Here is a 14103-nt window from a genome sequence, read left to right as displayed (position 1 = left end):
TGGGAACACTTATTAAAACATTGGCCCAAAATAAACGGCGGTTGGGCTGGTCTCGTTAATTTGAGCCCATAACGCGTAGACTGAACGGGGTGTTGTTAAGAAGCCAGCCTGTTGACGGGTTGAGAAGTGAGAAGCAACAGAGACTTTAAAAGAGTAGAAAAGACGAAAAAGAGGAAGTGGCTTATTAAAAGAGCAGAGATTGAGAAGAAGATGGGGGTGGGCACGGAGGCGCAAAAGTACGTATGGGAAGGAGCGATACCGCTTCAGATCCATCTCCACGAATCCGAAATCACCACACTCCCTTCTCCACCACCCGCACTGGTAAGTAACCTTACTTGATCATTGCCATAAACTAATATTATATCGGGATTTGTACTTTTTCATGTTTTGTTTTTTGGTTAGATTTTGGCACCTCGGATTGGATACTTGCCATTGTTAGTCCCTCTTATAAAGCCTTATTTCAGTAGCACACTTCCTCCTGGCTCAGATACTGTTTGGTTCGACTACAAAGGCTTGCCCTTGAAATGGTATATTACTTTCTCTCTTTGCTCCATGAACCCATATGTCTAACAGTGTTTTACATTACTGCCCTTTCCTCCTTCAGGTATATACCGACAGGAGTTCTTTTTGATCTTCTCTGTATAGGACCAGAACGGCCTTGGAATCTAACGGTAGGATGTTAAGCCTATTTTGTTTAGTATCTCGATGAGCATTTGCAATAGTGCCATCTTCTTTCTTTTTACTGCTGTGTCTTTTTCTGTACTTTTATATACTCTGTAAAGTAAAAAATGTATATGTTAAATGAAGAAAGAAAATTAAGCAGTTTATGTAATAAAAAATTATTCATCAATCAGCACAAGAAGAGAAATTTTTTGTCTTGAATACTTAGATGGTCTTCAACAATAAGTTTAGTCGATGAAGAGAAGCAGTCTCCATATAGATTCCGTTCGCTTATTGCCATCTCAGTACTTGTGTTTCTACTTTAAAAAAATTAGAAGATTAGAAGAGCTTTCTCCAGTCTGATTTTTTATCTCTTCATAGTTATATTTATGAAGTTGATAGTTTTTGCTTGGGTGTGTTTGTTTGTAAGCATGTTCTGAAATATCCAGAAGATTCCCAGTTTATTTGTTTCTTCGTCCACCTGAGAGTCTAAGACGAAACAACCAGAAAACAGAAATGCAGCAATGTTTCATGAAGATCGCGGTATACCAAAATCTGGCTTCCTACTTTGGCTAGGAAACCTTCCATATGGAAACTTTGTTACACATACTGCATGTATATATAGAATAATAAAGATAAACGGAAAATAGGACAAACTGTCTGAAGAGTATTAGAAAAGTTGTTAAATAACTCATCATACCATCATTGAAATATCAGTGGATGAATAAGGTATTTTGGTCTGCTCAGCACTTTGTTATATTGATATACCCCCCCGCCCCCTAAACCTTGGCCAACCAAGGTATTGAATATAGTCATATACCAGTTGTGTACATTGTTTGATTGGAACTTGATATTTTGACTGATATGGATATTTTCAAACATCGGTTACAAGAATCGTGAGATAAATAATTACCTAAGTTTTGGTACGAGCTTATCATAGCTAGCTAATATGCTTTTAGTCAACGTCTTCTTTCCTCTCAGTCTGACCCAGTATGGATCCTACAGGTGCATTTTAGAGGATACCCTGGAGACCTTTTAAGTCCCTGTGAAGGCGAAGAAAGTGTGAAGTGGAGCTTCATAAATTCATTGAAGGAGGTCAGAATATAATTGTTTTAAACTGGTTTGTTTCAAACTTTCAGTATGCTTGTAGTCTTTGTAATTTGGAAAACCATGCATATTCTCATTGAAAAATCATAAAAGTATTTGAAATATTAACAAAATACATGAATTATTATGTACTTCCTGTTAGCTGGTTTCAACACGTTAAAACCAGGTGGAGGTTGTTATGCAGACACATTTTGGAAATCATGCCAACCAGGTCATTGCATCAGAAGTTATCTCAAATCTTACCTAGAGAAAGATAGGTAAAGAAAACGGAGAAAAAGAAAATTAGAATTTCACTAGGAGGAGAGTTACTTTAACCTGACCATTCTCTTGAGAATTTAACTGGGACCGTTCTCTATTTCTTGTGAAACCAACTTTAATCGTCTAGTGATAAACATTGTTGAAATAATTGGGTTATACATGACCAAATTTTCAATTTGTGTCATGTACTTATATCAGTAAGGTAAAAAAAAAAATATGATTATTATGTTTTAATTTTTTGACTTCTTGTTATTAAGATTATTTTGTTTTAGAAATTTGGTACATTTCCTTCTTTAGGCATTGAAGGTTGGTCCCTGGACTCCCTCATTCTTGGGTAGGGTCTTTTTAGGTAGTTTGAGTTATGTATTGGGAGTAATGCGTGGAAATTTGTTTCATATCCTGAGCATCTTTGTTCAGTTTTTGCCTCCTCTTATCTTCAAGAGAAACTAGAATGTCTGTACATTGAACAAAATAGTTTAGTGTGATTTGAGGTGTTGAGGAGTAAACCATTTGCATGAAACCAAGACAACTATTTGAATATTAGTGTTAGTTTTCAGCAAACTGTTATACCTACGGTTCATATGGTTTATTATTTTTCAAGGCTTAGCTTGTTTCATCACATGCTTAACTAAGTTGTTTATCTTTTCCCATTTAACTTGGAATTCAGAAATGTGGTTGACATTTAATTTTGTATGCAGGCAGCATATATAATCAATGGAAATTGCAAGAATGTCATGAACATGTCTCAGCCTGATCAGTTGGAGCTGTGGAGATCTTTCAGCAATGGTAAGCCGCATGCCTGCTTAGTGGATCATGACTTGTTGAGAAGTTCATGTATGTATAGTTTGCTTGTACAAGGAAATGCTTAAAAAATTAAAGGCATTTCGGTGGGAAATGTATGTACATTTTTTATTTTTCTCTTTTGTTTTGTTGTTTTGTAGTCTGTGATCTGCTATGTAACGAAAATTATGGATACCACTAATGTTGAATGACGTGTGTACTAATTGTTTGATAAGGTAGGGCCTAAAACCTTATACACATTACATATAGAATGTTTCTGTCTGTGTTTGACACATGTGCAACACACTGTCATGGACTCTGACACAACAAATACGTTGAGAACGAGTGTCCTTGTTAACTATTGAAAGACACTGAATAGCAAACAATTAAACTGTAAACTTTAAAAAAAAACTGTCTTGCATTTGTTTTGACGCAAGTTTGTGTTTCTGTACATTCTCCTTTTCCCATGCAATATAAGGACTAATCACACATTGGTCATACAAGTTAAATTTCTATTTGAATGATCTACAAATATGTTATTTACATGACTTTTGCATCTAGCAGTATGAAAAGGATTCATGTGGACAACACTGTTGTCTAACACAAGTTTTTACATCCAGGAAACATGGAAGGAAACCTTCGGATTTCCTCCAAGCTCAAGCTTGGAGCAGTTGGAGAAGAGTCTGCAACAAAAGTGATTTCTCACCATCATCAACAATCTTCTAGTGAGACAGATTTTGCTGGACCAGGCCGAACAGGTTCTTTACTCTCCCCCAAGGAGTGAACATCACGTGTTAACATAATTTATGGCATGCTTTGACATACATTTGCAGTGTTGGTTTGCCATATTTTCACTTGTATGGTCTTTTCTTATAGCTGATTGCTTCTTTTATCAGTACACCTATATATGGAGGTCATATAAACGTTGGTAATAAGAAAATTGATATATCTTATCTATGAAGATATCGTAGTTTTTTTACTTGTTACTTGAAGTAGATAAAGGAAACATGATCTTGAAAATAACAAAAGTTTATTAGATTCTAACTTACCATTTTCTACGGATCATACCTTAGTTTCCATGACACGAATTGTTAAATAGTAGGAGCATGCCCAGATATGTTGAATCTTGTTAATGGTTACATAACCAAACATGTGAACCCTCCAGGACTGACAAACATGCCTCCAGGACTGCCACCTCATTTTGATATGTTCAAAATGACAAATCTGATATGTCTTGGTTAATTTGTTTGTCATGCATATTACACACATAAAGACAATAATACGGACGCAATTCGGATGGCCTATTTAGATAATCATAACCCTCTTACTTTCCTTTGAAACTCTATTACATATATGCTTTTAAGTGCATTGTATACAGGTTTCACTATCTATTCATTTTAAGTTATATTTTTTGTGATGGTTCTCTAACTTGATTTTGTACTTTAGCTGCAACATTTGTCATCCCCAAAGCATATGACAGTAGTTCTGTAGTCATTGTGGCAGTTGAACAATTCTATACCTTCGAACTTTGATAATTTGTGGCTACTGTATGGTTATATTTTATCACTGCTGAGATAATAGGGCCATTTGCTATTGTTCATTTTTTTTTCATTTAGAATTCCACAGTAATTTGTTGCTTTCAATTTTTGAGCTGCTTAGTCCCCCTTTTCCAACCTCTACAAAATTTCACATGGCAATTGCTTGGGAGTTTTTTTTCTCCTTTCTGCTTTTCAGTTCTTTTATTATTTGGGGTCTGGTCAGGCAGAATTCCTGTTCGATTGTACATCCGGAGTATTGAGGAGGATGTAGATGATTTAGAAGATGTACCCCACATTGACAGTTGGGACAGAATCTCCTACTTAAACAGACCTGTGGAGATGCACAAGGATGAAGGTAAGTTCATGTTCTTTGTCATTTAAATGCTATTGTGTGAACAAATTTAACTTGCAGCATATTTTTTATTTATAATTGCCCCCCCCCCCCCAAATTTGCTGCAAGATCCAACGGTAATGCTTCTTCACGTGAAAAAGAAACTTTATCTCTTAGCCATTGGATCTTGCAACTGGGGGGGGGGGGTGTGTGTTATCCCTAACTAACCCTATTTTCTATGGATTTTTCTAAAAGCATGGGATGAACGTTTAAACCAAACAGTCTACGTTTCTGTTTCCTGACTAGTTGAGAGTGATTAGTGAATATAACTTTTTTGATTATATGCAATAGAAAGGTGTCGGCTTACTTTGTCATTGGCCTATGTATCATGTACTTACGTATGTTAGTTAGATCATCTAATACCAAGTGCTGCTGTGTCCTGCAGGTAAAATCTTTACTTTATCTGATGCCATTAAAACTCTACTGCCTGAATGCTTTGAAGATGAGCCTTCAATTGATGAAGAGATGTCAAGAATTGAACTAGAGGATGGTGCAAAATCGCCAGAGAGTACTTTGTCTAACAAAGATCCAGAGAACCTTGGTAGTGCTAGAGGCACGGAACCGAGTGAAATTAAGCTCATACGTATTCAAGGAATTGAACCCAAATGGGACATTCCCTTCAGTTGGGTGGTCAGCAACTTGATGAATCCTGAATACTATCTTCATATCTGTGTTTGTATTCGAGTTGCGCAAGATCCGGACAAGATTTGGTGACAGGCCACTTCAGTATGTTTCGTCATCCAAGGAATCTGGTATATTGTTTAATTTTTCACGATACTGACTCCACTATCATATTACATTTGATGTGGAAAAATGTACAGATTGTTCGGTTGTACAGTGGTATAGAAATCATACACTTCACTGCTTTGGAATGGCACAAAATTAGACGATATGCAAAAAGCAATGAATTTCATTCCTGCAGAGTGACTAGGTCGAAGGATTAGTATGATGACTTAAGTAACATTACAAGTCCAATCACAAGACATCTCGGAACCATCCTGTTTCCCTCAAGAATCATCCTTGCTTTACCTGAGCATTGTCCTTGTTTTACACTGTAGTGATCCATTTGAATTTCGAAAATATTTAACGCAAACTTCCTTATTGGTTTTTGGCAGTTAGTTCCTTAGAACAGTTTTAGTTTCCTACGTGCTTATAGCAAATTTGATTTATGAACAGATTCGATTAAGCTTAATCAGCCACTTTATAGTAAAGGAAGTTAAGATGCATGAGTCTGGACTCTGGACTCGGGAGCCAAGGGCTCAAACCTTAGGACACCCGCCAATGTTCGCATCTGTAGTTGTGTCAGACGCTAAGTACTGATTGTCCTTAAAGCCGGAACTTCATGTTTTGTAACATTAGGCATGAAATCTCCGATTTTGTCTCTTGTGCTTTTAGGCAGACTCGTAAATGTACCAATGAGAACGTGAGAATAACGAGATAAAACGGAACGGTAATGGAGCTTCTGTAAAAAAATTGGGATGCGAATCTTTATAGTCTAGCTATTTTTTCTAACACATTATATGACTTTTACAAATCTTTGGGGGTGAGGCTGCTGCTCCATCAATAGCCAGGAAAAAAGTGTGGTAATGGGTGGTTCTCTTTGTTCTTAGATCCATCTATAGCCCGAGGAGTGCCTAAAAAGTGTGGTAATGGGTGGTTCTCCTTGTTTTTATCGGGCATATTCTGCCGAGTTTAATCAAATCTCTGGACTGCTGGTATAATATTAAATAAACAAGTAAAATATAATGTTATTTCCACAATTGGGAAATGCAAAACTAGAGTACAAACTTCTTAGTAGTCCGTACACACAATAGCATAAACAAACTAGGTTATTTTGTTCACAAGCTGTTCGTCTTTGTCTCCTTGGTGGATCTAATGCGCCACAAATTGCTGTCATTGGAGTGTGAGAAGTGCAATGTCAGCGGAGGACCCAAGAAGGATACTTCGTAAATTTCACCTAGAATGATTAGCACCAATTTTCAAATTTTCAAATAAAACGAAGAGCTCCTAAGCCCCCCTATAAAAACGACTGGACAAGTGTTATTTACCATCACATACATACTAGATACAAAGAGCTAGAAAAAGAACTATCGAGAGAGAATATGTCGAAGGACGAGGTTATCTTGTTGGATTTCTGGGTTAGTCCATTTGCATTGAGAGCAAAGATTGCATTGGCTGAGAAAGGTGTTGAATTTGAGGCAAGACAGGAGGACTTGTTAGGCGAAAAGAGTGAGTTGTTGCTTAAATCAAACCCTATATATAAAAAAGTGCCTGTTTTGGTGCACAATGGTAAGGCTGTTAATGAGTCCACTATCATAGTTAGCTACATTGACGATACCTGGCCAACCCCTTCACTGCTCCCTCCATGCGCATATGGGCGTGCTACTGCTAGGTTCTGGGCGGATTATGTTGACAAAAAGGTTAATTTGTTGTTCCCTGTTTTTCCCTTTTTTGTTAAATTTAAATGTTCATAATCAATTTGAAGTCTATTGTTTTTAATTATGAATGTGGACTTACATTTAATGCAGTTATTTGATGGTGGAAGTAAGATATGGAGGAGCAAAGGAGAGGAAGTTGAGGTAGCCAAGAAAGAATTCATAGAAATCTTGAAAGTGCTAGAGGGAGCTCTTGGTGAGAAGGAGTACTTCGGAGGAGATAGCTTTGGGTTTGTGGACATATTAGCAATCCCTATTACCGCTTGGTTTTATGCTTATGAGCAATATGGAAATTTCAAGGTGGAGGATGAGTGTCCCAAAATCTCAGCTTGGATTAAAAAATGCCTTGAGAGGGAGAGTGTTGCGAGTGGTTATCCTGAACCAACGAAAGTCTACGAGTTTGTTGGCCTGCTGAGGAAGATGCATGGCCTTGAGCAGTAATCTCTTATTTCTCTTGATTTAGAGGAAAGGATAGAGAAGAGAATTTCTTGTTCTTCTTCTTCTTCCTATCCGTCTTTTCCATTTCACTCTGTTTTGTTGCTTACTGATTTTGTTCTCTTAGCTGAACAACATAAATAATGTACTTGTGCTGGATAATAACATAATACCAAGTTCCAATGGTGTATATGCCACTCATTTTTTTTCCTCAGTTGAAGGTTATTAATACTAATATGCTCAATCGTGGAAGTTCTCAAAACATTCAAGTGACTAGAGCACCACAAACCACAAAACAGTACTTTTAGAAGTCACTGTATTTGGCTACTCAATAAAATTTCCAACTTTCCAAGTATACTCTCTGTAATTCGAATTACTATTGTGTAAATAATATTAAATCAGTTGGTCCTGAGAGACTGAGAACATATATAGAAATCTTGGAACAACAACCACATTGCCATGCATTATGGTGTGCTGTTCTAAGAGGACCATTGATCGCCAATTTGGAATCAGTATCCATCATATCTATTCAGTAAGTGTTCTTGACGGGCTGTCATTGAGCTAAATAAGTGTCTTTGTCCTTTGAATCCATTCGTTTCCGAACATGCATTTGAGAATGCAAGACAAAGCCAACAGTTCTCCTTACATTATTGGACACAGTAGCAACAGAACATAGAGATAATTTGTTGAGTCCACGTACTTCGATTTCCTTATCTCAAACTGATCTTCACAGCTCACCGGAACTGCCTGCTTTCTCTTTATTTATTCCCAGAAAGACTGGAGATCAGCAACTGCGCATGCCTTGTCCCCTATCTAGTGTCTTTGGATATGGTGCATTATTGAACTAGTAATGTTTGAAGTTCTGCCCATAACGAAATAATCTCAACTTCACAATCTCCACTCGTAACTTGTAAAGTAAATATGACCAAATATACATACAAATAGTCAAATTCTACAAAAGTGACGTTACAATGCAAAACTATATCGGTATCGTGGTAGTGCATGCCGCATTGCAGCCGTTTTATCTCGAAAGTAATCAATATCGGAAAATCGTACAGTGAATTGGATATTCATCTTCTTTGCCTAAATTGGAAAAGTCATCCATAATAATTAGGGCAATCTAAGGTGGAACCCGCGGAAATCAGACATTATCCACCACTGACACAATGTCCAGCCGGACACGTGGAGAGAATCATAAGAAATTCTTATGCGGGGGGACCCATTTATATGCTTCAGTGACTTGATATCCACTCATACATTGCCACCTTTCTATAGTAAGGACACACTACATACTGTATTTAAACATACTGTACCAAATTAAGCCTTGCCAAGCTGGCGTCTGCCTAACATTCCTTAAGCTATCGTAAGTGTCCTTTAGCGTGAACTCTCCTGTGAATGTCTCCTTCCATACCACACTATCATCTCCCCCTTCAATCTCCACCTCCTCTTCCATCATCGTCACTATCTCATTCATATGTATTCTGATGTGCTGTGGAACAGCCCAGTTTCCATTCTCTATTAAGTTCGATACTTTAGTATTAAAGTTACCTATGGAAGCATATCGTAATACTTGTGGGAACTTGTCTCTAAGTATTCCTGCTGGATGCCAAGGGTCGTGCCACAGGTTTGTGTTCCTTCCATCTCCGATCTTATACAAAATCAGATTCGACGCTTCAGTTCTTAACTTCAGTACGTTCCTCCAGCTCCAGGAACAATCAGTTGGTATTTTCATTTCCCAGAACCTCTTTTGCTTTATTAAGTTCTTCTTCACCCACTTAACCCAAATAGTTTCCTTATTACTTGCTATCTGCCATACTTGCTTCAGATTTGCTGCTTTGTTTGCTGTTTTCAAGTCTCTTATTCCCAGCCCTCCTTCATCTTAGATTACACACATAAAGACAATAATACGGACGCAATTCGGATGGCCTATTTAGATAATCATAACCCTCTTACTTTCCTTTGAAACTCTGTTACATATATGCTTTTAAGTGCATTGTATACAGGTTTCACTATCTATTCATTTTAAGTTATATTTTTGTGATGGTTCTCTAACTTGATTTCGTACTTTAGCTGCAACATTTGTCATCCCCAAAGCATATGACAGTAGTTCTGTAGTCATTGTGGCAGTTGAACAATTCTATACCTTCGAACTTTGATAATTTGTGGCTACTGTATGGTTATATTTTATCACTGCTGAGATAATAGGGCCATTTGCTATTGTTCATTTTTTTTTTCATTTAGAATTCCACAGTAATTTGTTGCTTTCAATTTTTGAGCTGCTTAGTCCCCCTTTTCCAACCTCTACAAAATTTCACATGGCAATTGCTTGGGAGTTTTTTTTCTCTCCTTTCTGCTTTTCAGTTCTTTTATTATTTGGGGTCTGGTCAGGCAGAATTCCTGTTCGATTGTACATCCGGAGTATTGAGGAGGATGTAGATGATTTAGAAGATGTACCCCACATTGACAGTTGGGACAGAATCTCCTACTTAAACAGACCTGTGGAGATGCACAAGGATGAAGGTAAGTTCATGTTCTTTGTCATTTAAATGCTAGTGTGAACAAATTTAACTTGCAGCATATTTTTTATTTATAATTGCCCCCCCCGCCCCAATTTGCAAGATCCAACGGTAATGCTTCTTCACGTGAAAAAGAAACTTTATCTCGTAGCCATTGGATCTTGCAACTGGTTGGGGGGGGTGGGTTATCCCTAACTAACCCTATTTTCTATGGATTTTTCTAAAAGCATGGGATGAACGTTTAAACCAAACAGTCTACGTTTCTGTTTCCTGACTTGTTGACTAGTTGAGAGTGATTAGTGAATATAACTTTTTTGATTATATGCAATAGAAAGGTGTCGGCTTACTTTGTCATTGGCCTATGTATCATGTACTTACGTATGTTAGTTAGATCATCTAATACCAAGTGCTGCTGTGTCCTGCAGGTAAAATCTTTACTTTATCTGATGCCATTAAAACTCTACTGCCTGAATTCTTCGAAGATGAGCCTTCAATTGATGAAGAGATGTCAAGAATTGAACTAGAGGATGGTGCAAAATCACCAGAGAGTACTTTGTCTAGCAAAGATCCAGAGAACCTTGGTAGCGCTAGAGGAAGGGAACCGAGTGAAATTAAGCTCATACGTATTCAAGGAATTGAACCCAAATGGGACATTCCCTTCAGTTGGGTGGTCAGCAACTTGATGAATCCTGAATACTATCTTCATATCTGTGTTTGTATTCGAGTTGCGCAAGATCCGGACAAGATTTGGTGACAGGCCCACTTCAGTATGTTTCGTCATCCAAGGAATCTGGTATATTGTTTAATTTTTTCATACTAACTCCACTATCATATTACATTTGATGTGGAAAAATGTACAGATTGTTCGGTTGTACAGTGGTATAGAAATCATACACTTCACTGCTTTGGAATGGCACAAAATTAGACGATATGCAAAAAGCAATGAATTTCTTTCCTGCAGAGTGACTAGGTCGAAGGATTAGTATGATGACTTAAGTAACATTACAAGTCCAATCACAAGACATCTCGGAACAATCTCAAGAATCATCCTTGCTTTACCTGAGCATTGTCCTTGTTTTACACTGTAGTGATCTATTTGAATTTCGAAAATCTTTAACGCAAACTTCCTTATTAGTTTTTGGCAGTTAGTTCCTTAGAACAGGTTTAGTTTCCTACGTGCTTATAGCAAATTTGATTTATGAACAGATTCGATTAAGCTTAATCAGCCACTTTATAGTAAAGGAAGTTAAAATGCATGAGTCTGGACTCGGGAGCCAAGGGCTCAAACCGGACACCCGCCAATGTTCGCATCTGTAGTTGTGTCAGACGCTAAGTACTGATTGTCCTTAAAGCCGGAACTTCATGTTTTGTAACATTAGGCATGAAATCTCCGATTTTGTCTCTTGTGCTTTTAGGCAGACTCGTAAATGTACCAATGAGAACGTGAGAATAACGAGATACTTTGCTAAGGGGCCGAGGCAGGGACGGAACGGTAATGGAGCTTCTGTAAAAAAATTGGGATGCGAATCTTTATAGTCTAGCTATTTTTCTAACACATTATATGACTTTTACAAATCTTTGGGGGTGAGGCTGCTCCCACACACACCCCCTTAGATCCATCTATAGCCAGGAGTGCCTAAAAAGTGTGGTAATGGGTGGTTCTCTTTGTTCTTAGATCCATCTATAGCCCGAGGAGTGCCTAAAAAGTGTGGTAATGGGTGGTTCTCCTTGTTTTTATCGGGCATATTCTGCCGAGTTTAATCAAATCTCTGGACTGCTGGTATAATATTAAATAAACAAGTAAAATATAATGTTATTTCCACAATTGGGAAATGCAAAACTAGAGTACAAACTTCTTAGTAGTCCGTACTCCGTACACACAATAGCATAAACAAACTAGGTTATTTTGTTCACAAGCTGTTCGTCTTTGCCTCCTTGGTGGATCTAATGCGCCACAAATTGCTGTCATTGGAGTGTGAGAAGTGCAATGTCAGCGGAGGACCCAAGAAGGATACTTCGTAAATTTCACCTAGAATGATTAGCACCAATTTTCAAATTTTCAAATAAAACGAAGAGCTCCTAAGCCCCCCTATAAAAACGACTGGACAAGTGTTATTTACCATCACATACATACTAGATACAAAGAGCTAGAAAAAGAACTATCGAGAGAGAATATGTCGAAGGACGAGGTTATCTTGTTGGATTTCTGGGTTAGTCCATTTGCATTGAGAGCAAAGATTGCATTGGCTGAGAAAGGTGTTGAATTTGAGGCAAGACAGGAGGACTTGTTAGGCGAAAAGAGTGAGTTGTTGCTTAAATCAAACCCTATATATAAAAAAGTGCCTGTTTTGGTGCACAATGGTAAGGCTGTTAATGAGTCCACTATCATAGTTAGCTACATTGAGGATACCTGGCCAACCCCTTCACTGCTCCCTCCATGCGCATATGGGCGTGCTACTGCTAGGTTCTGGGCGGATTATGTTGACAAAAAGGTTTGTTGTTCCCTGTTTTTCCCTTTTTTTTAAATTTAAATGTTCATAATCAATTTGAAGTCTATTGTTTTTAATTATGAATGTGGTGTTGATCCAAGGTCACTTACATTTAATGCAGTTATTTGATGGTGGAAGTAAGATATGGAGGAGCAAAGGAGAGGAAGTTGAGGTAGCCAAGAAAGAATTCATAGAAATCTTGAAAGTGCTAGAGGGAGCTCTTGGTGAGAAGGAGTACTTTGGAGGAGATAGCTTTGGGTTTGTGGACATATTAGCAATCCCTATTACCGCTTGGTTTTATGCTTATGAGCAATATGGAAATTTCAAGGTGGAGGATGAGTGTCCCAAAATCTCAGCTTGGATTAAAAAATGCCTTGAGAGGGAGAGTGTTGCGAGTGGTTATCCTGAACCAACGAAAGTCTACGAGTTTGTTGGCCTGCTGAGGAAGATGCTTGGCCTTGAGTAGTAATCTCTTATTTCTCTTGATTTAGAGGAAAGGATAGAGAAGAGAATTTCTTGTTCTTCTTCTTCTTCCTATCCGTCTTTTCCATTTCACTCTGTTTTGTTGCTTACTGATTTTGTTCTCTTATTGAGCTGAACAACATAAATAATGTACTTGTGCTGGATAATAACATAATACCAAGTTCCAATGGTGTATATGCCACTCATTTTTTTTCCTCAGTTGAAGGTTATTAATACTAATATGCTCAATCGTGGAAGTTCTCAAAACATTCAAGTGACTTGAGCACCACAAACCACAAAACAGCACTTTTAGAAGTCACTGTATTTGGCTACTCAATAAAATTTCCAACTTTCCAAGTATACTCTCTGTAATTCGAATTACTATTGTGTAAATAATATTAAATCAGTTGGTCCTGAGAGACTGAGAACATATATAGAAATCTTGGAACAACGACCACATTGCCATGCATTATGGTGTGCTGTTCTAAGAGGACCATCGATCGCCAATTTGGAATCAGTATCCATCATATCTATTCAGTAAGTGTTCTTGACGGGCTGTCATTGAACTAAATAAGTGTTTTTGTCCTTTGAATCCATTCGTTTCCGAACATGCATTTGAGAATGCAAGACAAAGCCAACAGTTCTCCTTACATTATTGGACACAGTAGCAACAGAACATAGAGATAATTTGTTGAGTCCACGTACTTCGATTTCCTTATCTCAAACTGATCTTCACAGCTCACCGGAACTGCCTGCTTTCTCTTTATTTATTCCCAGAAAGACTGGAGATCAGCAGTTGCGCATGCCTTGTCCCCTATCTAGTGTCTTTGGATATGGTGCATTATTGAACTAGTTCTGCCCATAACGAAATAATCTCAACTTCACAATCTCCACTCGTAACTTGTAAAGTAAATATGACCAAATACACATACAAATAGTCAAATTCTACAAAAGTGACGTTACAATGCAAAACTATATCGGTATCGTGGTAGTGCATGCCGCATTGCAGCCGTTTTATCTCGAAAGTAATCC

General features: G+C 37.7%; 4 protein-coding genes across 4 annotated transcripts; all 4 read left to right on the top strand.

Moving 5' to 3' along the window:
• The first annotated feature begins 125 nt into the window (after nucleotides 1-125).
• On the top strand, nucleotides 126-5655 carry LOC147521185 (autophagy protein 5-like). Its single transcript, XM_086595784.1, has 8 exons — nucleotides 126-321; nucleotides 403-527; nucleotides 605-671; nucleotides 1666-1755; nucleotides 2724-2811; nucleotides 3426-3563; nucleotides 4567-4698; nucleotides 5120-5655. The coding sequence occupies exons 1-8, from the start codon at nucleotides 211-213 to the stop codon at nucleotides 5446-5448; spliced, it is 1080 nt and encodes a 359-aa protein (XP_086451910.1). The 5' UTR covers nucleotides 126-210; the 3' UTR covers nucleotides 5449-5655.
• An 835-nt stretch (nucleotides 5656-6490) lies between these two features.
• Nucleotides 6491-7794, top strand: LOC147521184 (putative glutathione S-transferase parC). Its single transcript, XM_086595688.1, has 2 exons — nucleotides 6491-7154; nucleotides 7263-7794. The coding sequence occupies exons 1-2, from the start codon at nucleotides 6837-6839 to the stop codon at nucleotides 7608-7610; spliced, it is 666 nt and encodes a 221-aa protein (XP_086451814.1). The 5' UTR covers nucleotides 6491-6836; the 3' UTR covers nucleotides 7611-7794.
• Nucleotides 7795-9889: 2095 nt separating this feature from the next.
• On the top strand, nucleotides 9890-11075 carry LOC147521183 (autophagy protein 5-like). The gene is made up of 2 exons (XM_086596004.1): nucleotides 9890-10124; nucleotides 10546-11075. The coding sequence occupies exons 1-2, from the start codon at nucleotides 9920-9922 to the stop codon at nucleotides 10872-10874; spliced, it is 534 nt and encodes a 177-aa protein (XP_086452130.1). The 5' UTR covers nucleotides 9890-9919; the 3' UTR covers nucleotides 10875-11075.
• Nucleotides 11076-12218: 1143 nt separating this feature from the next.
• Nucleotides 12219-13266, top strand: LOC147521182 (putative glutathione S-transferase parC). Its single transcript, XM_086595905.1, has 2 exons — nucleotides 12219-12612; nucleotides 12731-13266. The coding sequence occupies exons 1-2, from the start codon at nucleotides 12295-12297 to the stop codon at nucleotides 13073-13075; spliced, it is 663 nt and encodes a 220-aa protein (XP_086452031.1). The 5' UTR covers nucleotides 12219-12294; the 3' UTR covers nucleotides 13076-13266.
• The last annotated feature ends 837 nt before the right edge of the window (nucleotides 13267-14103 follow it).

The sequence above is a fragment of the Coptis chinensis genome, chromosome 1 (assembly GCF_015680905.1).
Source record: "Coptis chinensis isolate HL-2020 chromosome 1, ASM1568090v1, whole genome shotgun sequence".
Classification (NCBI taxonomy): Eukaryota; Viridiplantae; Streptophyta; class Magnoliopsida; order Ranunculales; family Ranunculaceae; genus Coptis; species Coptis chinensis.
Note: the sequence above shows the minus strand (reverse complement) of the source record. Positions and strands in the feature narration are given on the sequence as shown.